General features: G+C 36.5%; 1 protein-coding gene and 1 pseudogene across 1 annotated transcript; one reads left to right on the top strand and one right to left on the bottom strand.

The window, feature by feature from the left end:
• Positions 1-215: 215 nt before the first annotated feature.
• LOC112451342 (low choriolytic enzyme-like) lies at positions 216-4530 on the bottom strand. The gene is made up of 8 exons (XM_025010289.2): positions 4363-4530; positions 4223-4273; positions 2877-3014; positions 2646-2766; positions 2080-2258; positions 1783-1864; positions 907-1060; positions 216-802 (listed from the first exon to the last, which is right to left on the bottom strand). Exons 1-7 carry the CDS (start codon positions 4460-4462, stop codon positions 931-933), a joined length of 801 nt encoding a protein of 266 aa, XP_024866057.2. The 5' UTR covers positions 4463-4530; the 3' UTR covers positions 216-802; positions 907-930.
• Positions 4531-13340: 8810 nt separating this feature from the next.
• LOC108247117 lies at positions 13341-18661 on the top strand (annotated as a pseudogene).
• The last annotated feature ends 722 nt before the right edge of the window (positions 18662-19383 follow it).

Genomic DNA, 19383 nt, shown 5'->3' on the forward strand with positions numbered 1-19383 from the left:
ACACGGAGACAAGAATTAAGGTAAGTGGTTTTATTTACAGGGTGCAGGTATCTACAGTGGTGGTAGTCAGGAGCAGTCTGGAAGGCAAGAAGGAGCAAGGTGAGTCTCGGGTACAAGTCTTGGTTTTAGTGTTGAGAACAGATGAGTTAGTGAATAATGTCTCATTCTTTCTTACAGGTGTAAAAGGCGTTTGTGGCGTCGAGGAGGTGACGAAGGTTTCCAAGATGATCCTGAAGGTAAGAGATCCAGCGGTCCGGCAAGGTAGGTAGGTAGGTGTCTACTCTTTATGTATATGTATTCTAGTCCAGCACGAATGTCATAATATTTCTTTTGGAATAACTGTTTAATGTGAAACTGATGGTGGTGTAAAGTACTATTTGCATAAGTTGCAAAAAAATAAATAAATTAAAAATAGATTGGCTTTGATAAGATGGCAACAAGTCACTTCGTTTTGGCTGCTTTTAGACTAGCCGTTAGCTCATCAAAATGGTCAGGTTAGAAACTATTTCTCCAAATTGAGGTTATTCAAAGAGCTATCTACAACAGGTAACATATTCATTGTTCATATCAAAGCATCTGAACTATTTTTTGCCAGAATGATGAAAACAATTATTTGTTGTTACATTTTTCTCAGGAAAATATGAATTTCCCATTACCACAAATGTTCTGAAGATTTCCTGTTGCTTTCAAATTGTTGCACAAGAACAGATATGTGTGTTCAGTGTAAAGCTGTTTAGCAGGTGTATCAATGGATTTATCAGCAGGTCCATCAAGAAGCCAGCTCATTCAAAGCCACTGAAGTCTGTTTGAGGGGAAAATAGTCAAATTCAATCATTGGTTTAGAGAAACCTTTTTTTTGTGAATTTCATCAGTGGTATAAATCCTTTAAATGTTTTAAAACAATACCTTTTATCTCTTTTTTTCTTTGTTTTATTTACATTCGTAAAGCTTGTTGATGCGGGCGATGTCATTGGAGCTCATGTGTTTGGCACGTCCCCAGTCAAAGTTGGGATCAGCCCTGGCAACGATGGTTGGCTGCCCATTCATGGAGAAGGCATACCTTAAAGAAGATGCAATTAGATCCAAAATAATGATTAGTAATTACAGAAGTCATTGTTATTTTCAGCAACGGAACTCTATTGTGGCGACATCTTTTAGTAAGAAAAACATCACAATGGATGGGGCATATGGGGTGGGAGGTATTGTGGGACCATAGCAGAAGCAATAGCAAGTATCCATGCTGTGGAGCCTGCAGGAACCGGTGTGATATGGTTGTCCAGAATTTGAAGCAGGACTGATCATGTGGGCCTAACCATAATTATGACAAGGTAATGGAAACAACCTAGTGCAGATGTGATCTGCTAGCACTTCACTGTACCATAATGCAGTCTAAGAAAAACCACAGCATAGTGAAGGCACTGGAAAGTCTCAGGCACCCTATATGGGTCATGACCTTGACCAACAATGCCTGTTTTAGAATGCCCTAGTCAATACTGAGATCATAGCAGCTTCATTATTGCCTTCACACTTAGGAACGTTTTCCAAATTACTTAAGATGCAGACATGTTCAGGTAGACTGTGTAGGCCCTATAGCATTTACAGGGTCATCATATAGTGTGAAGGGACCCAAACAAATACTTAACTCTCCAAAGAAAAAAAAAGAAACAACTATGCAAGGCTAAATCTTCTTCTCCTATGTGTGAATGAAGCATGAGGCTGAAAAAAGTCAAATTTTTGTTTTTTCAAATCTATAATTCATTTTCCTTGCATGGAAAAACTCACTTGCTGTACTGCATGACAGAGTAGAAATCATAGGGAGTTCCCAAGTTGTTCGTCGGCACCTTGTCAAAGTTGCGCTCTTGTCCTGTCCATAAATCAGGAAAAAAAAAGTCAAAAACACGATACATCTTAATCGATGAAATACTATACTTTAGAAACTGTGGTAAAACATGCATATCAAGCCTGTATTTTCCTATTTATCAAAACTTTACCCGCTTTCTCCTTTCCGAGCTGGTACCCATCTCCAGCAGTCAGAATTTTATCAGATTCAATCAAAAAATTATTTTTGTGTGAGCTGACCTGGCTCAACGTTCTTGGTGTAAATCCAAACATATTTGTCTCTATCAGAGCGGCACTGCTCATGATGGAAGCCCAGAGCGTGAAGGAGCTCATGCTGCACTGTTCTGTGGTACAAACAGTCATTTTTCTGCAGGGAGAGGTATTGTTTTTCACCCTGACGACCAACAAAGGACCAGCACCTGACATGCACACACATGAACACAAGTTTAAAAAAAACTTAAATGTTTGTGGTTTTCACTTGTACATGTTTGAGTTCATTTTATCCATTAGAGATACCCAAAAAAGAAAAAAAAAACAACTGCATACAAATGTCTAACCAAGTTAGACCTTCATTTATCTGACAAATCTGCAGGATAAAGACATTTCACTCAGACAACTTGTGTAAATGTTAATAAAAGCCTTTATCATAGAATACAAGTTTAGGTTGATGTCTAAGCTCAGAACAAATCACTCTATGATCATGTTGCTCAACGTGTGATTTGTCACTGTATAATTTGCACCCTTGTGGGAATTCTGTCGCCATTCTAAGTGTAGGTGTGTGTGTGTGCATGTGTGTGTACTCCTACCTATCTTTTGATTCAAAGTAGATGTAACCTTGATCATCAGAAGTCCTCGGGACAAAGCGAATGCAGGTTGACAAGTGAAAGCTCTCCATCCCTCCAAGGATGATGTTGCGTTCCTCCTGACCTGCAGGATAAATGCACCATTTAATTAAAAATTCTGTAATTCTGAATGAATTCATACCAAACTGATAATAAATTGTCAGGTTTATAGAAGTTTAAATCATCATTGCTTACTGTATGCAGAGGAGATGATGTATGGCACATAGACATACTTCCCAGTTTTGGGCCACTTGCAGCCTTTGGCAGTGCATGGGTCTGCATTCTTGAGTGAATCATTCAATACAGCAATGTCTCCATGCACTATAGATATTTCTGTAACACAACAAAGAAACCTTTACAAATATTCACAGCATGAGAAACCAGCATTTACAGTAAATGTTGCTGACTACTGTTTTTCCACCAACTTCAACTTACCTTGTTCTTGTTAATTTGTGTTATTTGATTTGAAAATGCAAAAAAAAACAACAACAAAAAACATAATAAAAAAATTGTTTGCACATCTTTTGGCATGTCCTCAGATACCTTTTAAAAACAGCCTACTCAATTTAAAAAGACAAAACAATAAGAAGAAAAGACTTAAAATATTCACAAGGTCCTTTTCAAAACAATTATTTAAATAGAAAAAAATGTTTTAAGTGATACCAGGATCATGTATCGAGATTAAAAAAAATTTCAGCATTTTATGATTCTTGATTAATTATTGTCACTGAATTTCCCCTGAACAATGTGGAAAGTTGTAACCCGTCATCAAAATGGTAACTTCTAGATATCACCAAGAAACATTTAGCAAATTTTGTTTGATGAATATCTGTGGTACCATAGCAAATAATAAATATCCATCAGTATTTTATTTTTTTACTAATCATACTAAAAAGTAACAACTATTAATAACCTTCATCCAATCAAACGTTTGAGTTTCTAACTGCACCATGATTGATAGGCACTTTGTACATATTTACTAAATTTTACTGGGGTTAGACAAAGAATGTGCTAATGTATCAGAACACCTTTGGTTTGGTATATAGGCACATTAAAATATGAAATGTTTTTAGGTTGTTTTAAATAAATATTTTTTACCTACAGTAAAATCGGGTGTGCTTTGGTCAGACCAGTAAAAAAAAAAATCATCATTACAGACTCCCAACATTTTAAATCAGTCAATAAAAAAGGTATTTTTGTGGGAATGATTCAGTGGGGTCCTAAACCTAAGTATGGGAACTACTCGTCAATAGGGTATACCTCAGCAGTCCTTTCAAACAAACAAATAAATAATCCCCACTAGACCAGCTTCAGAAACAGCAGCCCTATAGAACATCAAAGACCAAACCTATTGATTAAATATGTAATGTAGTAAGTTCATGGACAATATAAGAATATGAAATCTAAATATGTGTTTAAATACTTAAAAAGTTTATTTATATGGTAGCCTGGTCTGTTTTGAAAGTGCCACACCCCTGATTCAGTCAGTCATTACACTGTCTCTGCTGTTGTCTCTTAAAATGTATGTTTGTTCTGCTTACTGTAGTCAGGTTCAGGTCCTGGGATGACTTCAGGGTTGAACATGGATCCATCTGGGAAACAAATGCAAAAACTGCTAATTTTACATTTAAAACATTTGTCAGACATCAAATATGTAGAAATTCTTTATGATTCAGCTCACCAGTTTGATCTTCACCTTTAGCTGGTGCGTTCTGCAACAGACACACAAAGCTGCTCAAATTTTCAGTCTTTCTTTTGTATTTTAGATTCAAAAATCTCATTTGTCTTAAACAAGAAACCAAAGTTAATCATTACCAGACTTATGTTTTTGTTTTCTTACTTTATGCCACCTAAGATAATTTGAATTCTTGCAGTCATATAAAAAATAATCCACAATTTAATACCATAATCCCAAAACTCAGACTCAGACCTACAAGAGAAACATCTGTCATTGAGAGGAAGATGAGGAGGAAGAAAGCTGGAGTCATGAATCCAATCTTCTGCAAATAATCTTCTGAGATAATAAATAAATAAATATTACTAATTGTGCATATACAAGTACTAAGGTTAAAATTGAACATATTAAGAAGGTGAGGTGAATTTACCTGATGAACCAGGAGTCTGATGCTGGATGCAGCTGATCTTCAGCTCCCCTCTGTTTATAACCCATTTAAACAGGAAGTGGGCACAGTGGTTAGTTAGTAATGCAGAACTTTGTTTGTAACAGGAAGAGTAAATAAGAACAATGCAGAAAAAATTATTTCACAGGAAGAACACAATATCACGCTGCAGTCATACATCAAGATAGTATAAGTAGCAATTACAAACTAGAAAAGTTCCTGGAGAAACTTTGACGGGGCCTGCCACGTTGTGCGTTCGTGCTGAACCATGATGGCTCCAAGAGCTGATCAGTTGCAGACAGGAATCATAAAGGGCTGATCCTTGACATGAGAGGAGTCCACCTCTGAAGTTTGACCTTTCTACTGTAAACGGTTGCAGAGTTGGAGCTCATGGGCTGTTGTGACCTTGAACTCCTTGGCATGGATCCCTGGCCCATGAGGGTTATAGCCTACGTTACATGATTGCAGAGTTTACAGCACTTGTTTACCTGCCACGCCCATCTCCACCTGCTCGCAATTGTATTCACTCACCTGTGCCCACTTCCCCTAATTACCCTCTGCTTTGAAAACCTGGTTATTTCCTCCATGTACTCACTGGATCATTGTTTTGTCTTCCTCGTTGCCTTGTTTCTCTCATGTTTTGCTTCCAGAGGTAATTTATGTTTAGAATTGAGTTTAGTTTTTGCTGCCTCGTCAGCCTTTATTTTTGTTTTCCTTTTTTTAAAATAAATTATTTTATTCCTGGATTTAAGTTGAGTCTGCATATTGGGTTCACCGCTATCTCCACTCAACCTGACAGATGGCAAAAGTTCCTGAAAAAGAGTTGGTCTTCTGAAACGTTGGGAACACCTCACCACAACGACTTCTTGTGACCAAATTAAGTCAAGATACAACTGGAAGCACTCTGAGAGCGCAAACCTCTATCAAGGCTGTATGGTCACTGTCCGCTTGGAAACCTTTATAAAATGACGAAGTTATGAAGAAAGGTGTTCAAACTTGTGTTCAAAACAGTGTTCCCTCGCCCGGAAGCGGGTCACCAGGGCCCCACTCTGGAGCCAGGCCTGGAGGTGGGGCACAGTGGCAAGCGCCTCCACTCCAATATAACATTTTAGCAGAGCAAGAGTGAAATACAAAATTTTGTCAAAACAAGACATCCGGTATATATAATAAAATATAACTGTGAAATAGTAAATAAAAGTTCATTGGTTGAATCAGAACTTTAAGACCTTTTGACCACTGTCATTAAGGTCAGTTTTATGCAGTTATTACCAGCGTTATCACTCATGGTGGTTTGGATTTTTTGTTTGTGTATGTATATGTGTTTTTGGTGGTAATCCACAGTTTCTAAACGTGAAAATGTGCAACTTTTACCACAATTACAATCAATGTTATCATACTTTACTTTTAGGCATCTGTAGCGCCTTCCATCAACATAGCCGCTGCTGACTGAGTAGGTTTTTGGTACTGTGACGCATCTCCAATACCCCATGATGAGCCACACTTATGTTTACATATTTATTTTTAAAACTTATGACAATAAACTGTGGCTCAATCAAAACAAATACACCTATGATCAGGACTAAAAAATGAGGTGAAATGACCTTCAAAATAATGATCGAGAATGACGATTACAGGTAAAGAATGATGGTGCCTAAGACTGACGGTCAACAGAAAAGTTTTCAACAAAAACCCTCACCCAACTACTTCCTGGGTACGCCCGTATCTGAGACATAACATGGGACCACGCTCCTAACCAATCACTTGAGGTGTAGAAAAACCTGTGCCACTATAATAAATAAACAAAATAAAACATTCTGTTGTGGCCATTTATGTTTAATCTTTTGTAAATCATAAGTTCTGTCAATTTAGTCTTAATTTGGGCAGTTAAAATCTCAATGGGATTTGCCTGGTTAAATAAAGGTTCATAAACTTTCATCAATTCATGTTAACATACATTCTTCTAGCAATAAACTCGAAACCTTCAAAGAGAGCAAGAGTCAAAACAAATGTTTACTTAAATGACAGTTCACTTAAAAGGAAAGTTAATGAGTAATGTTATTTTGAAAAAAAAAGTATTTTCAAGTTGGATTTGTCAGTGTATTTGTTTGTGTATGTGTATTTATTGTAAAGTTATACAATGTTTTCTTTTTCAAAGTCTCAAGATACAAATAAATGATGTTTTTATGTTTTTAAGTCATAGAAGATGGCAGAAAAGGAAGCTTCTATGACATCATTTACTGACTGTCAGAAGCAAGAAGCAGTGGTCAGTCACATGCATCGCAATGTACTGTTGACTGATATTATGTCCTTTTTAAATTACCATACACTTCAAAATAATAGCAATATCATTTCAATATCATATACCGTCTGAGACATATACCAACAACAAAATTGAATGTTAAGTAGTTTTAAGAGATTAAAACGTTTTAAAATTAAAAGGTTTTTGTTGGGTTTTTGTGAAGGCTTCAACGTCTGATGATTAACCAATGCTGGTAGTCACTAGCCACATCTACTGTCACTCAACGGTCATAGTCAAGTGTGCCAGGGCAGCAGGAACAAACCATTTGATACAGATTNTATATATATAAACCACCAGTGTTTTGAAAGAAACCCAGAGACCTCTGTTGATCTTATAATACCAAAAGGAGCCACATGCGAGGAGGTTCCCCTTCTGATGACCCATACAATAGCCATAAATGAATCACTTTTGTTGACTCCAAACAAGAGTTACACCTCCTTCTCAGACTTCTCGGCCCCAAAGACGAAATCAAGGTGTCAATTGTACTACATTGGAAGAAATTTACATTCTCAGAAGAGAACCACCAAAGACCTGGTTAAACTAAAAAACAGATAACACCTTGGGTCTGCGGACATCAAAAGGATGACTACATTCCTTTAGACCTGGAAAGAAAGTACCACATAGCCCTTTTGGGATTCTAGGTCCCTGCTCATTCTAGTCTGGACTGTATGATCAAATGTGCATTTCCTAATCTGTTCAAAATAAGTTTCTGGAGTGCAATCTTCATGTTAAAGTGTAATATTGTGCTAACTTTTCTTTTTGCAGTTACAAGAACAACCACGGGTTCTTATTTTAAATTTACAAGAGTCACACATTTCATCTTTAATGTTTTTATTTGTCTATATATTTTCTGTTTTGCCTTCACTGATTTGCATATCAGATGTCACGTGAGAACATTATTAACATTATTTTACTGTGATATGGTAAAACCCACACAGTACCTCCCATCAGGTTACAAGTGTATCAACATATGTGTTTTAACAGTGCTAATAGCCATGATTCACTGAGTTTTAAAGGATCAACTTCATGTGAGAAAACTTAATTTAATCACTGATCGAGCCTGCTTCCCCTTTTGCTAATTAAATTTAATTTTGAGGCAGAAAAGGAATGCAAAGATCTAATCACGTTTAGTTTTTCTCTTCTCTCCTTTATGCATGAGTGTCAAAACTCCCCCTCCGAGGATGGGTACTGCTCATTGGCTAAATGACCACCAAAACTCCCGCCTTCTTTTGAGAACTGTGGCTCTCATTGGACTATCGGCATACCAAGCCCAACCCCAGGCTTTGTTTAAAATTCTAGCGCGGCTGTCTTTCGCTCTCTCCTCTCCGTTTTTCCCGTGCTCATTATTTTGTTTTGTTTTCGTGTTTGTTTGTTTTTTCTGCATTGCTGACTTTATCACATTTTACCTTTTGAGCATAATTTTTGACGTTACGAAGTTTTCAGTTTATTTTGGTGGTCGACATTGACATTAATTTAGGAAATTAGTTTAAATAAGTAAGCAGTCAGAGCTTTTATTAAATTCCACTGGATTGTCTTTGTGAGATTGACTCTTGACCCCAGCCTAACCATTGAACCAATTTCGAAAGGCCATCCGAGGGTCGTTCATTTACCTACCAAGGACAAGCCGGAACTGTCCGAAGGTTCGACTCAGTTCCCGCTGACGGAAAATGTCCTGGAGAGGACATCTTTCGGTCACCTTCCCCCCACCGTGGCCTAAAGGCTCCTGCCTGGTACCAAGAGACAGCGGACAGACAGATCCTTCTCTTGATAGGATAAAATCTCTGAACCATTTGATGGCCTGTTTAAGATGGTGTTCCGAGCTGGTACATAGTGTCAGTCTCACTGACACAGGTGGTCAAATCCATAAAAATAATCATCAGTTTCATTACGCAAAGTAAATTTTTCAAACCCTTCCTTCTTCAAAAGTTTAACTTCTTTGATTTAATTAGACTTTCTGTTCAACCTTCATGCCATTTCAACCCCTCAGTCAACATCTTATTACCATATTCAAACATGCAATATTTTCATAACCTGCCAGAACTTTTGTTATATTTGTTTATTCAATAAAAGTCATATAAATAGTGTGAAACTTACCTTAGTTGTGCTTGTGTTTTGATATGATTATGATTTTAATCCGAAGTGAATAACTAATGTTTTAGGGTATGTGAGGATTTGAGTATTCTGTCTCCGCCTGCTGGCGAGACAGAGCACTCTTCCCCCCCTCAACTGCAACCTATCTGCTTAACGAGCCATACCAGTACTAAAGTCTTCAGTTGGATCCAGGTCTTTGCTGGAGCATCATGCCTACTGGGTAGATACTTAAGCCTAAGTACTTAAGGATTTAAATTATTGTGCTTTGCTAAGTGTTTTTGCTACCTGTGTGCTTCAGGAATCAAACCTGTCTGGATCCTGCGGTTCACCTACCTGAGGACTTACCTGTCGCCAGCAGGACGTCATCATCTCCAAGTCTCTTTTCTCCTCTACACCTGTAAAAAAAAAGAAAAAGTTACCAATGAACAATCAATCATGTGAAAGATACTATTGGTACCTGAGACTCACCTGGCTCCCTTCCCTCCGTCTTTCAGATTCTCCTGGTCGAACTTCTGAACACCTGTAAATATTGTAAATAAATTCACTTACCTTGCATCCTGCCTCCGTACCTGCTTCCTGGTTCCGTTCTCTATGACAATCCTGGTTTATGTCAGGGTAGTTAAATTTTGAGACTGATAACTAAAAATTCTAGATTTATGTAATTTTTTCCTCTGGAGGGTGGTGTCCTGAGGCATTATAATTTATGAATTATTAACGATTCAAAAGTCTCCATCTCATAATAAAATATACCCTTTCCCTACAGTACCAGCTGGGGTTTTTGGTCAGAGTGTGGTGAAGGGTGTCTGAGAGATGTCGTCTCCAGAGCACCTTCAGTCAGCGGGAGCTGAGAAGAACCTTCGGGCCAGCTTCCAGGCTGGTCCAACAGTCAGCTACTTTGTTCTCGGCAGCTGGTAAGGAAGCTCGGGTAGATGTCTGAGATTGGGCTATGGTGAGGCAGAGGTCAAGGAGTCAGGTCTCACAGAGACAACAAGACTCTTGCTCCATCCTCAGCGGAGCTGACTGGAATGAGGAATTGTCCGGGAGCCTCGTTGGAGCTGACTGGAACGAGGCGTCCTCCTGGATCCTCGGCGAAACCCAGGAGGGGAAGCTGAGGCGGTGACGCCCCCCTCGGAGGGACTATTGCCTCTTCAGAGAGCCTCAGTCTGTCTGGACCTGCAGTCTTCCCTGGCCAAAGTGTCTGGAGCTCAGCTTCCACCTGTTCCATTGTAAGGGACAGGGGGATCCATTCAGGCTGCAGTGGAGAGAGGACAGCAGGTGTGATGTTGGGCTCAGTTGCAGAGGTGGTGGTGCAGACATGCAAGGAAGGCAGATGAGATCTGTTGTAGTAGTTGTTGAAAGTATCAGCTCTGTCCACATCACCTTTCACAGGGTGACAGTTCTAAATTTTTTAACCAGTAATGGTCCTTATCCCTCTCCACACCTCCTTCACATCAATATTCTCCAGTTGTCTTTTCATCTTTTTCTTATACTCCACCTTAGTATGCATTAATGTATTTTTAAGTTCCCATTGTATACTCAGATTTGTCTTATTCCCATCCTGGAATCCCTTTTTCTCCAGTTCACGGGATCCTTGATATTACTTGTGACCTAAGGTTCATTGTAAGGATAGCACTGTACATTTCTAACTAGAGCCACAGTATCCCTACAGAGATTCGTGTAGTCTGCATTGGTATTTACTCTCCTGTCCAAGCCGATGCCCATTTCCCATTTCTCCAGCAATACATCCCAATTTTTAAGCAATCCCACAGCAAAATCCTTGCCTCAAGTGACCACCTCCTAAAAGACCTGGTAGTCACAGGAAATGTCTGGACACAAGGTCTATATGTAGGCTGAAGATAATCCATAAAGTGATCAAAGCTGCCCAATAGTGTAAGAGGTACTGCCATATAAGCCTGTTTCACACTAATATAAAGCAGAACTAATATTCTGTCACTACATGTTGGACAGTCCACGTAATGTACAAAATCTTGTACTTGATATAAACTTTGACTCAAAATTTCTGACAACATTGTTTTCTTTGTGTAAATTTAAAGGAATATTCTAATTAAAAGGTGTTTTAAGTTGTGCTAGTAAAATTAGTTTTGCCTTTTTACTTTAAAATACAGCAATTTAAAGCAAACTATTTACTATGTTTTTATCCACAATTTAATTTTGCAATATAACAATATACTTTTTATTTCTATTGTTTTTTTGTTTAGTTTTTGTCATACTCACAGCTGTTGTAAAGCCTGTTGATGCGGGTGATGTCATTGGCGTTCATTTGAGTAGCATGTCCAAACATGAGACTGGGATCAGACCTGTCCTTGACACCAAACCTGCCCATCACCTCCTCATCTCCTGTTTCCTTCACCAACATGTCCATTCAGTTCTGCTCCAATCACCACTCTCTCCTCCCTGGGAATACTTTTTATCACTTCATCAAGATCCTTCCAGTATTTCTTTTTCTCTTCCTTCTCTGCATCATGTCAGCCAGCTCTCTACCTTTGCCTGTCATTGTCCGTATGTTTAGAGTTGCTACCCTCTGTCCTACACTCTTGACTTTCCTCTTCTCCCTCTGTCTCCTGGCACGTTTCCCTCTTCGTGGTCTTTGTCTAACAGTAGCACAATTTCCACTGGCACCCTGCCTCAACTGATCTGGTATGGTGTTGTTTCGATGAACTTGTATGTTTCTTTGGGCAAAGTATTTTACGCCTGATGCCCTTCCTGATACAACCCTCACCATTTACTTCAGTGTGTGACCGGCACGAAAGATACACTGGCTTGTGCTCCTGACTTATTGGCTCCCTAGTGGCTGAAAGATGTTCATTCAATGGTTATTTTTAAATAAATACCAAAAGTTTCAATTATACATTTTTAAGATCTCTTATTCTTATTACCTTCTTTTTCTTCTATTTTTTTTTCTGGGGTTGCCACAGTGAGTCATCTTCCTCCATCTAACTCTGATATCTGCGTCCTCAGTACTCATTACTTTAAATCAGCTTATTTTCCTTTTGTGGTCATTTGTGGACATCAAGACTGAATCAACCAAATCAAAATAGGATTTACAAAACTAAAGTAATGAGTAATGATTGATGGTTTTGTTCATGAATTACCTCTTCAAACATTTCCTCAAAAGGAAACAACAATTGTGTGAGTATTTCAGTCATTATTAGTAATCTGCTGTCTCAGCGGTGACAAACATTGAATTCATCATTTTGATTCCTCAAAAAAATTCCCCTGGCTGACACTTATGAAAAGAAATCCTGCTTTAGTTCAGGTTTTTTTTTGTTTTTAACATAAATTCATTAGTACTTAAAACTAAAAGAAAAGAAAAGTATTTCTCTTCAGCAAATAAATGAATAAAGAAACAAATCTCCCAACAAGTGTCGACATTCCTGACTGAAAAATGGCCATTTTGTATGGAGTTTGTTTTCAGCAGAAGGTTCCATGTTTGATGCTTCTGCTGCCAGATCATTTAAATGTAGCTGGATTATTTAACCCTCAGGAGGGAGAGGTAGAGACGCTCTTGTAACTTCAGATCAATTTGGCCTGAAGACCACAGAAAGTTTATGTCCTAAAAACATTAGAGCTGCATTTGAATCATTATATATCTTGAAAATGTTTCTTGACAATTCTTTTTTTTATTTTCAGATTGATGAGGTTTGTTTTAAATGGGTCTGACCATGATGGATCTGGTTGTGTTAAGAGAAATTTGATTCAAGGTGATTATTGTACCTTTTCTAACTTTACCTTTTCAGTGCATCTGTGTGAAAATGGTAACAATATCATATCCTATTGGTTTAAAATATCCTTGACTGCATATGAAATGTAATCACTGCAGATAAAATGATAACTGCTGGGTACAAAGTGGGGGCATGATTTGGTGTAATAGCAAATGGAAAGGAACAGCACCTGTAACTGGAATGACAAAAACATATCTGAACATGATGGTAAACTAACTGAACAGGTCTTTTACACAAAACAATAAATTAAACTGATATACTAATTTTTTAACTACATTAGATAAATTAAAAAGAAGCAAAAAAAATCTATTTCTACAGATCTACTTTCTGTATACTTTTACTTTGGTTTTTTTTTGTTTGTTTTTTTGTCATGATTGGCTTAATTAAGGTAGTGCATTGTGAAAGATATGACACAAAACTGTGATTTACTTGAAATTCTAACATTTTGTTTCATTTGTAATGAAACAGGAACATCTTTATTGTGACATAACTTCCTTTTTTCAAAATCATTTATACTATTTTACTTCACCTACAAAAAAAACAACTTCTTGTTAACTGATGACTGAGCTGAACACCAACCGAAGCCACACCCGACTGATCTGCCTATAAAACAGAGCAGCTGAACATCAGCTGCATCCAGCATCAGATTTCTGCTTCATCGGTAAACTCATCTCATCTTGGTATTACACTGCTTTACTTTAACACTTATATTCACAATTTAAATAATAACAACAAAACACTGTTCAGATTTTGACTTTTTTAGCTGCAGACGACCATCATCATGACTCCATCTTTGCTGTTCCTCCTCTTCATCTCGCTGTCAGATGTTTCTCTGGTAAGTTTGGAATCATATTGTTAAATGATAGAATAGAATAGAATAGAATAGAATAGAATAGAATAGAATAGAATAGAATAGAATAGAATAGAATAAACCTTTAATGTCCCTCAGTAGGGAAAATTTAGGTACACCAGCAGCCAAGTAACAGGCAAATCAGAGAATGCAGATTTACACAAAGGTCATCTGAATAAAACAGAAACCGAAAAACTAAATATGAATAAGAGACTACACCGTACAGTCTCTTAAACTGTAAATTCTGTCTGAGTTTTAAAAAAAAACAGCAGTTCTGTGTTGATAAATAACTAATAATAAATAACAATGAGATTGCAGAGTTACCCACTAGAAATGTGTATATGGGTCTGCTGTTTTTAGAAGTATTTAGAATTAATACTTTACACTTAAGATCGTTGTTTTTGTTTGTTTGTTTGCATAAGTCTTACTGGATTTAATTTGCTCTAATACTAAAAAATTGGCACGGGCAGATGTGTGACTTCAAAATGTCACGTTGACAGGAAACGAGAAGGAAAGAAAACTCTGAATGCTTTTCAGTCAAGTTGAGAGTAATTAAGTTTTAAACTTCGTTTAACAAAATCAGATTAACAAGAGATGAGGAAAATTTGTAATAAAATAGTACTTTAAATTTTATTTGTTCAAAGCAAGATAATTTGCCAAAATTTGTTTTTAGATATTTTCTTTAAATTGTTTAATTTTGGGATGTTTTTGTTGTAGTGTGCACCAACTGAAGCTACAAATGAAACTGGTGAGTTTAAACCTAAAAGATTTCCAGTTATCTGATTTAAAAAAAATGTGTTTTTTTTTTTACCTAAAATTCTTGTTTCCTGTTTCCCTCCCCAGATCAGTTCATGGAAATTGCTGAAGACGGCCCAAAACCCAAAGCTGACTTAAGTAAGGTTTTAAAATTCAGTATAATTATGCAAGGACTAAAGGGGAAGCACTCTGCTGAGCAGAAACAACTAGGACATTTCTGAATGAATTTTAAAGAGTGCCAATGTTTAAACACATTTTCTTTTGCTCTTTGATTTTATTTATTTTTTCTGAAAATACAGAATTTGGCATTTAGTTCTACTTAACTTCATTCTCACAAAATATTCAGGATTTATGGTGAAAGCCATTATTGTAAGGAAGAAAAGCCTGCTGAATTATATGAAATCCACTGACTCATCGTAAAAATGCGAAGTAGAAATTAAGTCTCAAACAGACACTGTGCAAAAACTACAAGGTTAACTAAAAACATTTCTAAACCGTAAGTGGCAGATGGCTCTGATTGTCTCACATTTTAGAGTTTTATGTTGGAGCTATGGCAAGTTAAAAGGCCTTTCTTTTCCAAGCTTGTATAGAAATTTCTGAGCCTCGATACAATGTGAGTCAATAGGAATTTGGTTGTATGCTCTGACTTCTGGGGGATTTGGAGAGAAACCTATAAGCCCAGTAAAGACATGTTGAGTAAAGGATAAGCTGTATAAGGTCTTTCACGAGAGACATTAGACCAAGAGTAAAGAAAACTCTTGAACTTAGCCATCTTTAGGGTCAAGGTTTCTCCAGTTTACACTGTAAGCCTCCCTGTTTTTCAGCCAAACAGTTCCCCGTAGTTTCCACCTTGTTTTTTCATTTAGGCATTGTCTACACTTGCAAAATGAAAAAAAAACAAACACTTAAACCACTTCTTAGTTACACCCTATGCCACACTATAACAGCAACTAATATCACTGCTCAGATGTGTTGCATCTTCACACTCTCCTCCCCTTTCACCCCCTTTAATCTTTGCATTTAGTATTACTAATGTCAATGTCAAGGCTTCTCCATTTTACACAGAAAGCCGTCCTGAACTTCAGCCAAACAACTTCAAAGTTGTATTATGCATGGTATGCACTAGCAAAAGCATGTTATTCTGTTTTGGGACTTACATTAGTTTCCTACAAGTCATCCCAAGACACTTTACATTCGATAAATGTTAAAGTTCCAAATATAATTCAAATGATTTGAAATTAACACAAACCAATTATGACCCATTTTAAATTAGTACTGTCCAGTTTAGTGCGTTTGTTTTGATGAAATGCTAATTAGTAAAATGGTTGGAAAGTTTACATGGGTGCTTATATTTTTTTTGTTTACAGAAACCTCAGTGCTGTATGATGACATCATTGTACCAAACACTTTAGGCAGGAACGCCGATCGATGCCAGAGGCTGCAAGTGGCCCAAAACTGGAAATTATGTCAATGTGCCGTACTATATCTCCCCTTATTACTGTAAGCAAATTCGACCTGAACTTTGGTGCATTTACCCAGATAAGTCATCATTAACTTTTTGAGTCAAGAAAGAATGATGACAGTATCAGTTAAATGTTAAATTTCTCTGTAGCTGAGGAAGAGCGCAACATCATCATTCGGGGCCTGGAGAGCTTCCATCAGTCCACCTGCATTCGCTTTATTCCATGGAAATCAAGTCATCGTAATTTCATCCACTTCTTTTCTCAACCAGGATATGGGTAGGAACCACCATGATCACCTATACTAAGAGTCCGATGTTACCATGACAACACAGGACTGGCACACAATATTGTCTGCATGTTCTATTAAATCACATCAAACATCTATGAATTAGACATTTATTATTTAGATGTACTTTGCACCTGCTAATGTCATCCCAAAAGTAAAACTAATAAGATTAACATCCTGATAATTTCAGAGAATGTTTGTCCTCGAGCTGAAAAGAGGTGATGTTTTTAGGTTTTCAGGTTTCTATAGTAATTTAGTATTTTGTTTAGAAGTTATTGATCCTGGAAATCAGAAGTAGTCCAGCTTTGTAATGTTACTAAACCCAAACAATTATGTGTTGTTTGCTCTCAAATAGAATGATGTCCTTTAGAAAATCTGTGCTCATGGAGTAACTAAATTGAGGGAAAAGATTATAAATCCATGTCCATGGAATCCTAAACTGCTGAAAATTAGTCTTGAAAGTCCCTTTTTTCAGTTTGATCCATGATTCTTGGTGAAAATTATACTTTTGCCTTTATTAACAGCTGAAAGAAGGATGACCTGTTCTGGTATAGCTGATAAAACAAGACATTTGTCTAATTTTGCCAGTCAGGAGTTAAGATTTTCAATCACCTGTGTCAGGTTAAGCTTTAGACTTTGAACAGAAGGTAGCTGCAATTTCTTTTTGTTTTTTGGAGATGTTTCACCTATGATCCAAAACATTTATTCATTGACTGATAGCAACGAAATCATCAAAGATGTTGACTATTTGAGATATAGCTTATTAAACTGTTGTACACATGACAGGTGTAGGTCCTCCCTGGGCCGTCAGAATGGAGGACAGTATATCTACCTTGAGAAAAACCAGTGTTTGTACCACTCCACTGTGCAACATGAGATTCTTCATGCTCTGGGCTTTCACCACGAACAGATCCTCTCTGACAGAGACCAATATGTTAACATTCTCTTCCAGAACATTAAACCAGGTCAGTTCATGTATAAACATATCAATTACACAATTCTCTTTTCATGATTTTATCCAGATAAAACTGTAGTATATGTATGTACTGTATATGTATATGTATAATCTGTGATGGCGTGGTGACCAACTCCTCTGACCCTGAACAGGATGAAGTAAATGTACAAAATACTTTCATGTGGGGATTAACTGTAAAAAGAATTAAGTTTCTTTTTACCAAAGGTTTCAGTCATCTAAAATTGTGTAGCTTAGCTATGTAAGTGCAAAATGTTTCATTTAACACATGATGAAGTTCTCTTTTCTTTTCTTGAACCTGAACAGAACAGGCGTACAATTTTAGGAAGAAGCAAACTAACAATCTGGGAACTCCCTATGACTTCAACTCTGTCATGCATTACCACAAGTACGTCTGCACTCATACAAGTGAAAATTAAAAAATGAATTTGAAAAGCTGTTTTCTTTACTGCTTAGCTCTGCAGGAAGATTTTGTTTAGTATAATTATTTCCTTTTTTAAGCACTGAGGTCAAGTTTAGCCTAAATGGACGTACAATTTATACATATAGCGTCAAGAATGAAAATAGATCGCTTATTAACTTTTATTTGCTAATCATTTCTTTGGCTCTGTTTGTGTATTCTTTAAGATATGCTTTCTCCATTAATGGAAAGCCAACCATTGTTGACAAGAACAATTATTACTACGAATGGGGATACGCCCATCAAATGAGTGCCAATGACATCGCCCGTGTCAATAGGCTTTACAGATGCAGTAAGTAAAAACAGTCATTTTTACAAGTTTTTAATGAGCTGTCAAAATAAAAGGAATAGATTAAAGGTTTATTCACACTAATCATTACATTTAATTTCTCTCCACCAGGACTTTGAAAGCTTCTGCCTCCAGATGTCTCAGCTCGACGTGCTGTACTGAAAATCTATTATTTCAAGCAAACAAAAAACAAGATGAATATCAGGGCTTGTATGAAAGTGTTTACTTTTTTCCATGTAATGTAATAACAAAAGAATATGTTTAATGAGCAAGCGAAATATAAAAAAACAATTAGGTATGAAAAACATTTTAAAAAGGCTTTTCTTAAAATATCAAACTGGTAGCCCATCTGCTGGATAAGGATGGTACTGCATCTCTAGATGTTGACATCAAACTGTACCTCACATTCAAGTGCTGTAATGAAAAACTGAAATGTTGATTATTTTGTTGCAACTCCTTATACAGATAATCTATTTGACACAAATGTATTGATGAAGTAAACTAGAGAAGTTTCTGAATTATTCCCCACTGTGCAAAAAGTCTGTTTAGAAAAGCATAAAATCTTGTGACATGTATTTCTCTTTTCAAAATGTACTCAAATAAATGTTACCTTTTATGATCAAGACAAATGTTTAAATAAACAACTCTATAATTCATCAATTTGTAGTTATCTCTATAATTTCTATATAGGCAGATAATAAATAGTAGTCAATTAGTTAAAAAATAAACCATTTATTGCACTATTGTGCAAAAAAATTGTAATAAATTGCAATAAATAATTGTTACTGCACTATTGCAGTAACAATTTAGACTAAACTTTATTGTATTTTAAATTTGTTGTTGACTTATAAATGTTTAAATACTGAATATTTTGAATGAAATGTCAGAAACATTTTTTAGCTGCAAAGTCATCCTTTTAAAGCGTTTTTTATTTGAGCTAAAAACATTTAAATGAACGGGTTAAATGGAAACTAAATTTAGAAGTTAAATGACACTAAAGTTGCCATCTTTATACTTATTTCTGAAGTTACATTGTATTTGTAATTTCATTAAAAAATGTAACTTGAATTGTTTAGTGCCATGGGATAAAAAGAAGGAGTTTTTAGAGTATACAATGACCAACTCATAAATATTATAAGACTGGACAAAAGCCTCAGGACTGCATCATCAATGTTAACAACCACAAGAGCATTGCCAGTGTAGTCAGTAATAAGTTGTTTACATTCATAATGGAGATTAGAAATGTAGTTGGGCTACATGTTTCTGTTTTTTGTTAAAACATAAAGGATACTAAATATATTTGGTGGAAGAAAAAGATTCCCCTTGATCAAACTTTATTATACTCATGGTACCTGTATGGTGGATTTACTCA

Source organism: Kryptolebias marmoratus, linkage group LG15 (genome assembly GCF_001649575.2).
Source record: "Kryptolebias marmoratus isolate JLee-2015 linkage group LG15, ASM164957v2, whole genome shotgun sequence".
Lineage (NCBI taxonomy): Eukaryota > Metazoa > Chordata > Actinopteri > Cyprinodontiformes > Rivulidae > Kryptolebias > Kryptolebias marmoratus.